Source organism: Chenopodium album, chromosome 16 (genome assembly GCF_948465745.1).
Source record: "Chenopodium album chromosome 16, dcCheAlbu1.1, whole genome shotgun sequence".
Classification (NCBI taxonomy): Eukaryota; Viridiplantae; Streptophyta; class Magnoliopsida; order Caryophyllales; family Amaranthaceae; genus Chenopodium; species Chenopodium album.
This window is the reverse complement of record NC_137849.1, coordinates 42,247,305-42,260,704: the sequence shown is the minus strand read 5'-3', so window position 1 is coordinate 42,260,704 and position 13,400 is coordinate 42,247,305. Positions and strand designations below refer to the sequence as shown.

At 32.8% G+C, this 13,400-nt stretch overlaps 1 protein-coding gene across 3 annotated transcripts; it reads right to left on the bottom strand.

Moving 5' to 3' along the window:
- Positions 1-3,516: 3,516 nt before the first annotated feature.
- Positions 3,517-9,706, bottom strand: LOC145586559 (putative L-ascorbate peroxidase 6, chloroplastic/mitochondrial). Of its 3 annotated transcripts, none has more exons than XM_081643420.1 (12): positions 9,474-9,706; positions 9,254-9,391; positions 7,545-7,665; positions 6,928-7,028; positions 6,748-6,835; positions 6,367-6,434; positions 6,200-6,286; positions 5,724-5,798; positions 5,564-5,641; positions 5,368-5,472; positions 3,994-4,068; positions 3,517-3,806 (listed from the first exon to the last, which is right to left on the bottom strand). In XM_081643420.1, exons 1-12 carry the CDS (start codon positions 9,663-9,665, stop codon positions 3,759-3,761), a joined length of 1,176 nt encoding a protein of 391 aa, XP_081499546.1. In that variant the 5' UTR covers positions 9,666-9,706; the 3' UTR covers positions 3,517-3,758. The 3 variants fall into 3 exon arrangements, with proteins under 3 accessions (XP_081499546.1, XP_081499545.1, XP_081499548.1); XM_081643419.1 differs by having other exon boundaries at positions 3,517-3,717; XM_081643422.1 differs by having other exon boundaries at positions 3,517-3,895; positions 9,474-9,705.
- Between the last annotated feature and the right edge of the window lie 3,694 nt (positions 9,707-13,400).

The window sequence follows — 13,400 nt, the reverse complement described above, 5'->3', positions numbered from 1 at the left end:
ATTAGAAATATTGAATTAAAATGAACATTAATTACGCCGATCAACGCATGTTTTTTTTTTTTTTTTTTTTTATATGTATTCTCAAATTAATACGGAGTACCACTTTAAGTAATACTCGTATTTTAAAAGTTTATCTAAAGTCTCTTTCGTTAGCAAGATCCTATTTTATTTGCATGATTATGCTTTATGTATCATAATTGACAGCTTGATGCCCCCTTAACTCCTTAAGTTCAGTAATTTTCCAAAAGCAAATACATGTTTTAAAATTACGATCTAGTGTTGATGGTACAAATAAAATTTTCTAGTTATGCCCTGTTCTATTCACCTTATTTCAGGGTTTATAAGTTCAGATAAGATAAGTTTAGGAAAAATAAGTTCAGATAAGTTGTAATAATATAAAGGTTAATCAAGGCTATCCAAGTTTTATAACTAAAATAAGTTATAATGAGGGCTAATAAGTTGAGATAAAATCAGATAAGTTTAGATAAGTAAAAAATTTTAGTTTTCATCTTGAAAATTTATTAAATTTACGAAGTTAGCCCTAGCTGACCATGGAAATTATATTTATCTATATTAATACGCTCTAAAATTATTAGCAGGGAGCTCAATCTGTAAAAGAAGAAAAAAAAATCTTAAAAATTCTTAAAAATTCTTAAAAAAAAAAAAAAAAAAAAAAAAACGAGTAATAGTAGTAGCAGTAGTATGATTGAAAACCCCTGTATGAGTTCTCACGTGTTCCCAAAATGGGAAGCATGATATCATTATGTAAATATTTTGGGTTTACAATAAATTCACATTTATACAAATCTAGGCCTACATTTATGTCCTCCATTATTTGCCATAGACTTGTCGTTTGGTTGGCATGTGTATCATGCATGTTGTATAGCATGGCCACACTTTGTATTTTTGAATTTGGTGCGTCTTTTTTCCTTCCTATAAAGTAGAGTGCTATATGCCTATATATAGTAAGGTCTTAGTGCTCTTAGAGCACGAGTTTGGTGATCCAATTTGAAAAGGTAAATACTTTCTCCTTTTCAATTTGATTTGTCTATTTTTCATTTTCGTTTGTCTCGAATTAGTCAATGAATTAGCTAACAATCTATAATCCGAGTTGATTTTTAAAGCAAAGGCGTGGTTAGATAAAATAATACAAAGTATAAGATAAAGTAAAATAAAAATTAATAGAACATTGTCTTAAATACTTAATTTACAGTATTTATAATTTGTAAAAACTCAATATAAGAATTGAATTGGAAAACGGACAAATAAATAATTAACTCATAGAATTACATAACACTTGTACTCTCCACTACCTCTCTTTGCTTTAGCTAATTTAATTATTCTTCTCCAATCTTATTTAAACACAAATTGAAGTATGCAATTTGGATTAGAGAATTACATCGATTTAGTGATCAAATCAATGATAGGTAACCTACAAATCAAGCAAATCTATCGTAAGCATTAATTTATGCTGGATATTTGTCTGTTTTTCACTAATTTCTATGATTGTTGTTCGTTGTATCGAAAATTAAATCATTATCACTACACCAGCATTATTCCTAACACTGACAAATTTTCGAAGTTATCATCATCATACATGTACTTTAATGTAACAGCCAATAATAATATATACAATGATTTCACTAAGCTAGTCAGAATTATATTGTTACTAGCCAACTATTGCTAGAGGAATCTCATTGATTAATGAACTCCCCATAATTTAAAAAGACGATGTGTGCTAATCCTTGTTTATATTAAGGCTTAGGTTTTTAGTTATGACTTATTATTTCGAATCAATAATCACGTAGTTGTTGATTATACCATGTATGCTTAGAAAGGTGTCAATGATTACACGGAATTGATTGACATTTAAAATGTTCTCTCGTTAAAAGGCTTATAGGCATCCAAATTAAGTCTTTGCCTTATTAGAGTTGAAGAAATTTAAGCTTTAATAGACATCCACAACTTTAAAAAGAAAAAATTTCGTTAATATATAAGCTAGTAAAATTTGATTGATATGAAGATGTAATGATCAGATGATGGAGAATTACTGACTTCATCATGATGAAGGAATTGGGATAATGTGAAAATAAACTAAAAACAAAACTAAAGAAAGAGTAAAAAAACGAACTGAACTAATGTAATGCATTAAAAATTTCTCAAATGAATGTGTCGCCCTAACTTAGAGGAGAAATAATTTACTCCCATTTGTTTGATATTAAATTGCAGAACATGTTGATCGATTAAAGAAGTAGAGCACACTGCTCAATTAGGGACAGTTATAATTTAAACCAACGAGTGTTTTTTTTGGTGTTGTAAAAAACCACAATATTATTCAAAGTTAACGTGCATGGACATGCAAGCAAAACCAATGGAAGTTCATAGTTTTGCAGTATCTTAATATTTACTTCCTTAAAAAAAAAAAAAAAAAAAATTTAGAAAATTATGGATTCCCATTTCCCAGCATCTGAGCTCATGAGGGTTGACTTTAGCTACAAGAAGATTCCATTTTAGAATCTTTACCTAAACTCCCGGAATCTTCATTCGAACTTTGGAAGTACTAAAGCAGTTGTTGCATACAACGATGTAATAAAATTAAAGATAAGAGTCAGATTTGTCAAACTACACCATCGTCTTTGGATCAAATTTTACTCTGTAAATGATTTACAAGCAGTCATTAGTAACCTTTTTAATTCACTTAAAATAAAATCCTTTTGATACTATTCGATTATACGCCACTGCACAACTTTTGTGACATACTTATGATAGACATGTTCCTTATTTGACTTTCACAATATTTCTTCTTTGCGTACGAAGTATATTTCAAAATGCTTAATTGAATTTTATAGTATACAACTTCTTAAATCAACTTTGGTCGCCATTATTATTACTTTATTTTTGTATAGTCGATTAGCAAAATAGCAACATTATAAAATTATACGAGAGTACTCTCGTGGACAAATATCAAGTAAATATTCTACCTACATATACAACCTCGTGACCTAAATTATTTAGCATCGACAATTAAACATCAAATAGGTTGAACAACGAAGCATATTGTTTACAAATTGGCATTACCCTCCAGTCCCTCCCCTACCTCTTGATTTACAGAGATTGAGGGACTATATACTGTATTCCATATATAAGCATGGACACACTAGCTAATTGAGCACGAGCTGCACAGATATAATTAAGCCGCATTTCAAACTTGTACCTTTCGTAACATAATTCCTTGTGTGCACAAATTACTACTTGTCTAGCCATCAATTTATTGTTTGGTTATTGCTAAACTCCTAAAGTCTTATACAGTTATACATTACAACATTTTCTGTTCATTCTATGTAGTCTTATTTTTATTTTATCTGGCGTAGTTTGGGGTAATCACATATTGAACAAGAAAAGCTTGAATCAAGAAAGTTGTGCTTTTTAGTTATCATTATAGAACATGAAAGGTCAAGAAATTAACAGAAATTTATTCAAATAAGACGTGAAAAAGATTTTTGGAGGTAATTCATATAATCAAATGCCGTTATATTATAAATGGAAAAAACTCATCAAACCAAATCAATTTCCTGCAAGATACGATAGAATTGCCAAAACTCCAATCACAATCATAATGTTTAGGAAGTAGTTTGTTGGGAGAGGCTTATCAGGGCTACCACCAAAACCTTCGTATTCAGCGCGAATCTTTTGCTTCATGGAGTCCGATAGCTCACTCTGCAATTCAAATAAGCAACACACAACACACTCATTTGAATTTATTCTTCTCCACGACTTAGACTCTTCCAAGTTTTAGATGTGACTGACTACACAAGAAAAAAGCTTCATCTTGTGTTTATTAAAAAAGACAAAAGTCACACGAAAAATGACACTTTTGTATTTCTTTTCTTTAATCCTGCAGCAGCCATGAAAAAGCAATGGAGATGAATAATCGAACAATATTACGGAGAATTAAGTGCTTTTATATTACTAAGAGCGATCACTGTGACAAACCTTGTTAGATGAGTACTTGGCTGCTTCAAACTTCTCTGGCGCTGCTCCGGCTGGACTTCCATCAAGATAGAAACCCTGTCCACCATTCAGTCCTATTAGTCTAGTTTGAACTCTTTGAAGGTGAACTAAAAACAATTAGAAAACTGTTGAAGGTAACCAAGACATAAGAATACAAATAAATCAAACAGATTGCTGGGGAATGTTTCAGAAATCTAATAAGAAACTCAAAATGTCTAGTCTTGATCGTTATAAATATTTGGCACCAGAAAAAGAAAAAAAAAAAAATAATCACTTCATACTGTAGAAGATATGTGTACTCCCCTATCAATATGCTGTGTAACAAAAATGTCATTGAAAGCAATGGCAAAAGACCTGAATACCATAAGATACCATTGGCCCTCAAGCTTGGTATGTCTTGAGGCCACAATAATTTTAACCTTAGCCCTTCTTTGTGACGTCCCCTTTTGTCATTCCAATGTCTTTATTATTTATACCAAAAGAGCAGCACCTCCTGCCTATTCCAGACTTTGTTCAGTAGAAGCATGGTACGTACTCAGGAAAATGAGAGGAGGGGTTCCTCCCCATTACCTTCCTCTCTCATCCCTCCTCATATGGCAGGATCCAATCACTTGCAATGGAATTCTTTACACACTACAGCAAGGCTTTACTGATATGGATATCGAGGGCGATAACCAGTCACATATTCAATTAAATGCCTTTTTTGAACTCTTTAATAACATGGTATGCTTGTTTATGAAATTAAGGTTCTTATTTCTAATTTCAGCTCTTACTCTTTCAATCACAAATTTTGAGAAAGAAATAGAGCAGCAGGTTGCATTGCTAATGAAGCTCATCCTGCCAATGCTAATACTAATATAATACTACCTCCGTTTTTTTTTAGTTGACACGTTTTGATTTTAGCACTATTCACACACTCCCCTTTGACCGTGTTTTATACTTTATATGTGATGAAAAATATAGTCATGTAGGATCTTGTTAGATTCGTCACGACATATATTTTCAAAATATCAACTTTTATAATTTTTGCTTATCGGTAATTAAAGATATGAATGGTTAAACTTGTGCATTGGCAAACGTGACTAAAGAAACGTGTCAACTAAAAAGAAACGGAGGAAGTAGTAGATAGTGTTGATAGCCTCCCCAACTCCCAGCTTTATAATATTGTAAGCAATGATAAACTAGGTAAAATCTGGCTAGAAGGGTTTCCTAATTGCGTGTTTCATATCTAATGGAAACTTGGCATAGGCCTACTACCTCATCCATCCCAAAAGAAGGAAAAATGTATACACGAGGAGAAACAAATATGACAAAAGCAAGAAGCACATATACATGAGAATTGAGAATGAGACAGACCTCAGGAGGGTCAAATTTGGCTCCTTGGTTGCTCAGCTTGGCATGGGATTCAGCATAATCCTTGAAAAATGCATCCTGATCAACTGCGTATTTCTCAGCATATACCTACAATAATTTTATTTCAGTACAATGAACACAAGGATCATGTGCAACACAATTGTTGCATTTCTATTGCATTAGGCATTGCTTTCTTTACCTTGAAAGATGGATCTTCAAAAAGAGCAGCATCAGTAGGCAAAACAAGCAAATCTGCATCTCTCTTCTCTTTGATGTCCTGAATCAAGCAATATAAATTAGCGCAAGTAGAGCTAAACCTCTGGTTTGTGATGATTAAACCAATTTGAAATGATACAAACCTTAAAATAGGAATTATCAAACTTCAACCACTGCACAGTCCAGGACTGCCCTCCTGGAGCTCCTGGTCCATCTTTCTGATGATTGAGAAGAGTGCAATTTCATCATTTTAACAAATACTGTAAATACCCCAGACCTCTAATGGCCCTGATGCCAATTTTTAGGATACCATTCTGAGGTAAAAGGGGCAAGGGCTGATATACTTTTAGACTCCAGACATGTGCTTTTTATGCAGCAATATCATGCAATGAGATTGGATATACAGATACAAGGGAAAAAGAAAAGAAAGGCAGACAACTGTAAAACCATTATGTTTCTCAAACTTGTGAATGTATGGCATAGTAAATTATCTGTTCCAAGGAATTGTACTCCAGTAGCTAGACACATTTCATTGAAATAATCTAGATTACCAGTTACAAGAATTACACTTCTGTGTCAACAACATAAATATCCATCTCAGAATTTATTATAGAATTACCGTGTATTTAGTCTCTGGTTTGCCCCAACCACTGCGTTCAGGTCTAGACCTTCCCAATGTATGTGCTCCAGATAATGCTACTATATCCTATCAACAAAAACAGCTCATAATGAATATGATTGCCCAATTCACGTAACAGTTGATAATCTACATCAAAAACTCTTAACCTTGTCATTCAAACCCATTCTGTAGAAAACATCACGTAGATGTTGAGCAGGTGAAGGAGGTCCAGCATCTGAATAAAGGGAATTTCAACATTCAGAAAAGCAGCAAAGCAACATAAAAGCACAAGCAGCATAGAGAGATCAAGAACTGCAAAGTTGGGGAGAAACATAGCAATTGGTCTGATTTTTACAAAATATACGGAATTTGTGAATTTTTGTGAGGATATATTGTCCTCTAGCTGTACTTTAATCAAATCCATTGCTTTATCAAAAGGGTGTACATAGTGAAAGTCCGCGGTGATAACCCATGGAAAACCTTGGCACTGCTATGCTGAACTTTGTTATCAAACCATCACAATGTAGATCTGTGAAAATTCCTCTTACCAGGAAGCCTTCCTTCTTCTGGGCACTGCTCTGGCCCTGTCACATCCACTCTTCCATACTTCATTGGTATCTTAGGACCACCAGCCTCCTAAAATATGTTCCAACAATTTAATCAATAAAGTTCCAACTTCCATCCTTCTCAATTGTTACTTAAATAAATACGAGAAAAGATGAGAAAACCTCTATTGCTGTAGCGCTAGCCAACTGGAATAGATCTGCATATGTCACTCCAGAGTACTTGTCTTTAATGGGCTGGAGAAGTTTCAAGGCATTTATAAGGCCTGCAGCACCACATACATCAATTAAACAACCTGTGTTCTCCTTCATATAACAAATATTATGAGAAGAAAGTACACCACAAGGGACACAACGTTCCTTCTTTCATTAACAGGTTTATTCCTGTTAAGGAATAGACTCCATTGAAGAAAAGTTTCCCTTTGAACATACATACAATTAGGAGTGAGTTCAAATAATATATATATATATATATATATATATATATATATATATATATATATATATATATATATATATAAATGAATTGAAAGCCATCCCAAGGTAACTCTAACAAAAAGCTACTTATCTCTCAATTTTTTTCTTTGTAAAGGGAAAAAAAATTATTCATTCTGATATTAACAAAAAAATAAATAAATAAAAAAATCAAAAAGCATTGGCATTGAGAAGGTCAAAAGTGGACAGAAATTTCACTTAGAAGTTAGAATACTATACTTGTACCATATATTTTCAAATAAAGGAGGGAAAAGAAGTCCACCATATTAAGGAGAACTTGTTATTACCTGCATTAGCTCCATGTTTGAGCTCAGCCTCAAACCTCAGACTACCATTGGCTCCACCTCTCTGTGGCCATTCTTTAATATCCTTATTATAAGTACCAGCATCATGCCAACCTAAGCGAACCTACAAGTAAAGTGGTTATTTCCTCTAGCTCAGTCTTGAACAAAATATAATATTTTCATTGACATGAATGCAGAGAGTGAAATTTTGTTTAGTAGACACGAGTATACTTCATTCTTTAATGATTGCATCAATTGGAAGCAGCATAAAGTTCTAGGAAAGGGGAAAAAGAGTATAAATTGTCCTAAATACCCATGTGAATATGTGATAACATTATAGTAAGAGAGGGGGAGAGGAACCAATGAAGTAGTGGGTAAAAAAGTAACTACACAAGCATCAGGTTTCTTATAATAGTATTGACGCAAATAATATAGAACTTCCCAAGGAGGAAATTGATGCAATTAATAAAGAACAGAGGACGTACTTGTTTTCAATCAAACATGATTACAATAATCTCCACATGGATGTGATACAATTATTGAAAGGAACACACGATCATTTAATTTTGCGCAAAAACACTTTGCTTCAGATCATAAGCCAGGCTCAGTGAGTCCTAGCTATCCGAAGAAGTGAAACTTTCTCTTGACTATTCAAGATGTCCAAACTGAGCCACTAATATAGGTTAACTAAAAGGCATACCTCTAATATTTCTATTCTGTTTATGCAAATCATTTTATATAGGCTAGAAAAAAAAAAATTATCACCAGCATCAACTAAACCAAACATCCCAACATCGTGAAATGGGAATTTTTATTTAGGGTGAAATGTGACTTATGGGGACAAAAGGAGTATACACTTTTATAAAGTACTTATAGTATGATTTTTGAATTTTGATGATTAATTGAGCAAGATATCTTTAGATTGGCGTTCAAATGATATTTTAAGATATTAGGGAGCATGTAATGCCAATTTTGGTTAAAAGAATTGTCAAAGATGGAAACAGTACCAAGTATTTCAGTATTTCACTATCTTATTTAAACCTCTCTTCTCATCATCTAGAGAAATGTTATGTTCTTTCTCAGCCTCCTAGGAGAGCGAGGTATGAAAGAATTCAATCCCACATATTAAATTCTATGGTGGAAACTGTAGTACCTTCAACAGATGGTGCTACTCAAATTGACTCATTTCTATCCACTTCTCCTCCAAGTTTTGTCACAAATTGACTAAGTTGATGAGGTTTCTAAAGAAGTTAAGCAATCGACATCAGTACATCACTGAAAACATAAACTAACACAACAAGCTAATTGTAAAAGACTACCATAACAATACCAAATGCAGCTTAAGTAAAGCTCACAATCATGTTCACCTTACTAATTTTTCGAAAGGCTCAACTCGAATGCCACACATTGAATATTCATAAACACGGGCCGAATACTCGAATAGACTAGCTTCAAATACACCTATCTCAGTCAACTAACTCAAATCTATCTAATACAGTAGTATCTATTATCTAATCACTCACTCCGTCCAAATATAGTCGTCACATCACTAATTCAAATTACACTATCAACACGACTATCAAATTCAACCAAGTCGTAAAAACTCAAAATATATTCTCCAATCAACAACATATATAACCTAAACCTCAATAAACATCGCAACAAAAATCAAATAATCAACACAAAAAATCAACAAAAAAGAAGAAAATCACCATAATCGGATGACAAAACTTAGTCTGAAGAAGCTCCTTAATATCCTCCCTAGCATTCTTCAACTGCGCAGGATCCGAAGCATAAGCATAACACTTGGTACTAAACCTCGTCTTCGTCACATAACCCGAACCTTCTCTCTACCAAAAAAAAACACAAAAAATCAACAAAAATTCCAAAAAAAAACCTCAAAATAAAAAATGGCGGAAACTGAAGAATAACCTGTCTCAGAAAAAGGTTAGAAACGAGCGGAGATGATCGGAGACATTTGAAGGAAGACGAAGAAGAAGAGGAGGAGAGAGAAATACGAGAGATAGAAGACGGAGGAAGAAGACGAGAAGCGGCAGTTGCAGCGGCGGCGGCAGCGGCGGCGGTAGAAGAGAAGGATGACGCCATTGATAAAGAGTCGGACATTTGGGTGGGGAAGAAGGTGGTTTTATTGTTTGAGTGGTTTTTCTCTCTCCTCTTACTACTGGATTTCAGGATTACTAGCTCAAGGGATGCCACGCGTTTTTTTTTTTGTTTTTTTTTTTTCGTTTTTTGGGGTTTAATTAATTGTTTAAAACGAGATTAAGGGATGGATCATACTGTACTTAGTCAAATACTGTAGTCATTAGTGGGTAGGTGGTTGTGTTTTTACGAATATTTTTATTTTTTAATCAAGGTGGCTTTTGTCTAAAATAGATTCTACTTTTATGTCGGTTTATTTTGTGCCGGAGTTCAAGTTGGGTGTTTACATTTTAGGCTTTATAAAAATTGCTCCGGCGTGTCTCTAAATAAAAAAAAAAAAAACATAACAATGCTCGGGGCAAAGCTTAAAAATGTTACCTTCTTATTTTAATAAGTGTCATACGGAGTATTTTTACAGCATTGGTCATCACGTGAGAGGCACGTGCACCGATTTACCCCCATCCCTTCTAATTTTTTTTATCCTTTTTTTTCCCTCCAATTTAATTTTCTCTCTCCTCTTCCAATTAAACCTTCCTATCCCCCCCTGTTCTTCCACCCAAACCTCCATTGCTCTCCTTTGAAGAAGCTGAACTCCAATTTTGAGCTCCAATAGATACTCAATTGGCATAATTACGAGGCAGGTAAGTAGTTTTAATTAAAGACTTATTCCATTAATTTTATTGATTTTGAGAATTATTATAAGTTAGGGTTTTAAATTGTAATTAGGGTTTTTGATTTGGGGGTTAATTATTCCCAGCAATGTTTTGTAGGATGGAGGTAGCAGTAATGTCGAGGGGTCAAAAGTGCTTTTGCAGCCTTCCAATTGCTGTTAGGATCTCATGGACACATGAGAATCCAAGGAGAAGGTTCAAGGCTTGCAAATTGAATAACAAATGAGAGGAGAGGGAATTTTTTTTCACTTACCCTTTCACTTGGCCAAAATTAACCCACGAATTAAAGCATTCAATTCATGCCTGCCATGGTAGCCTTTCTTTGTAGAGCTATAATGGTGAGGTGAGGAAGATAGAGAAAAGTAATTGAGAGGAGAGAGAAAGTAATTGGAGGGAAAGAAAGGGCAATAAATTAGAAGAGAAGGGGTAAACCGGCGAACGTGCCTCTCACGTGATAGTCAAGCCATAAAACTAGTCAACTGGCCTAAAATCGCCTTCAGGTGTGTTTTTACAAAAGTAATTTGGTTTTAGGTGTGTTTTAACAAAAAAAAAATGTATAAGGCGGTTTGTCACAACAAAATTGTTTTAAAAGGTTATCTGATAAAATTTCCTTCTTTATATACCCTTTCACATCTCTATGATTTACAGTAATCGAAAGGTTAACCTTTATTTCGTTCATGCACAAATCTCTACCCATAAAACAACACTTTACAACAATCCATCAAATAAAAAAGCAAATCCTCCATCAAAAGAGAGAAGAAAAAACCTTTTCTTTTGAAGGAGAAAATTCCTCCTAAAGAAGAAGAAAAGCCCTTTATTTCGAGGGAGAAATGTTCCTCCTAAAAGATGAAAAGTTATTATAAACCTAAAACAAATAAAATCAAAAAAACCTAAAAACAAATAAAATCAAAGAGAAAAAACACACAAAAAATAAATTTTGGAGCTTTTTACCGGTAAAAACCGATGGAAGCTCTTCCAAAATTCAACAATAGTGACTAGGGTTTTTAGAGAGAGGAGAGGGAAGAGAGGCTGTGTGGAGTAACTTTTTGGCCTTTCTTTTCCATTTTTTCCCTACATTTGAAAAAATTTGAGATAAATTTTATAAATAGTGTTTGGACATTATACCCTTTAAAATGTTTATGTATTTATCTATCCTCATTAATATTAGTTGACTATTTTATTGAATTCTTAAGAATAGTGTGCAGATATTTATACCACTAAAAATTTGTGTTTATATATTTTCCCTCAAGTATTATTATTATTATTATTATTGTTGTTGTTGTTGTTGTTGTTGTTGTTGTTGTTGACACACTCATTAATGTTAAATTAGCAATTACTAATGTGACATAAACCAACCTAAAAGAGATAGATTTTTGGACATGACTAGCTATATATGCGCACACATCGCGCTCGTTGGTCATCCTAATGATAACAAAACTGTTTCTTTCCTCAATACGACAATACCCAAATTCGATACAAGGGATAGGATACATGTTCATGTCATCATGTGTATATAAATCAAACAATAAATAATGAGAACACTTATTTTACATCTAGCTCCTTCTTAACTCTTAAGAAGTACTGTATTTGTTTTCATTCTATTTTCTCTACAATAACATGCACTTAGAAGATATTTTGTATCCAATTATTTTCGAGTACAGTTTCACATCCTAATTTCCCATTTAAAACTCAATTTTGATCAATTGTCTCAAAATTTGCCATGTCTTCATACATGCATATATATGAATGCACGACAGTGTTAGTGAGACCAAAGTGCCAAATTGTTAGTTGCACCAGCTCACCCAGATACACTGCTATTAACCTAACGAACACAAACAACAGATATTTGACATAAGCATATCTTAAATAAATACAAATAAAGGACTAAGACAATAACTGTTCACTATAATTAGTCAAGAATTTTAGGTTTTTTTAAAATCTATATAATTGACTTACTACATTATTTACTTATTGTACACTTATGTTGACATTGCATATTTTAATGTTTTCTTAAGAACTTGTATTAGTTGTATAATATTTAGCTTATTCCGTATAAGGTAGAGAAATTACTCATACTATTACCAATTGATTTTAATATGAATTCTCCTCCTTAGGCCATATTTTATACCGAACTCTCCTCCCTACTATTTGCGTTGCCTAATCCCATAAGTAATATTATTTCATAAACAATGCTTCAATCACATGTTATGATAATACTACAAGTAATTGCTACTACAATATTAAATTTTGTAATTTAAGCATACAAGTACATAAGTCGTCCCACATTACCAATGCAACATCAAATCACATGTCACTTATTGATTTGTGATAAGTCATTCTATATTTTGAGTTAACAACCAATCAACTATGTTGAAGATTAATCATCCCTCTAACTATTTAGCTTCAAGAGGCTTGTCAATCTAGAATCAATGCTATGTGTAATCACATAATACTCCAATAATTGCTACTATAATTTTAAATATAATCCGATTTTGTAATATATATAAGCATATAAACTACTCAAATATATAAGTCGTCTCACATTATTAGCACAACATCAAATCACATATCACTTATTGATTTGTGGTAAATCGTTTTATATTTTGAGTTAACAACCAGTCAATTATGTCGAAGGATTAATAATCCTTCTAACTACTTAGCTTCAAGATCGAGGCATGTCGATCTAGAATCAATGTTTCAATCACAAAATATACTCCAAATAAATTGCTACTAAAACTTTCTCAATAATCGGATTTTGTAATTTAAGCATACAAGTATATAAGTCATCCCACATATTATTAATGCAACATCAAATCACATATCACTTATTGATTTGTGATAAATCGTTTATATTTTGAGTTAACAATCAATCAACAATATCGTAATCATTCTTATCAGTCTTGTTTGACAATTGACTGTTGGTTGTCGACTAATTTTATTGGTTGGGTAATAAGCTATTTGTATTGGCTTTTTATTGGTTGTTTGACTTTTTATCTGTTTAAAATCATAATGTTTTGTTAAATGACAA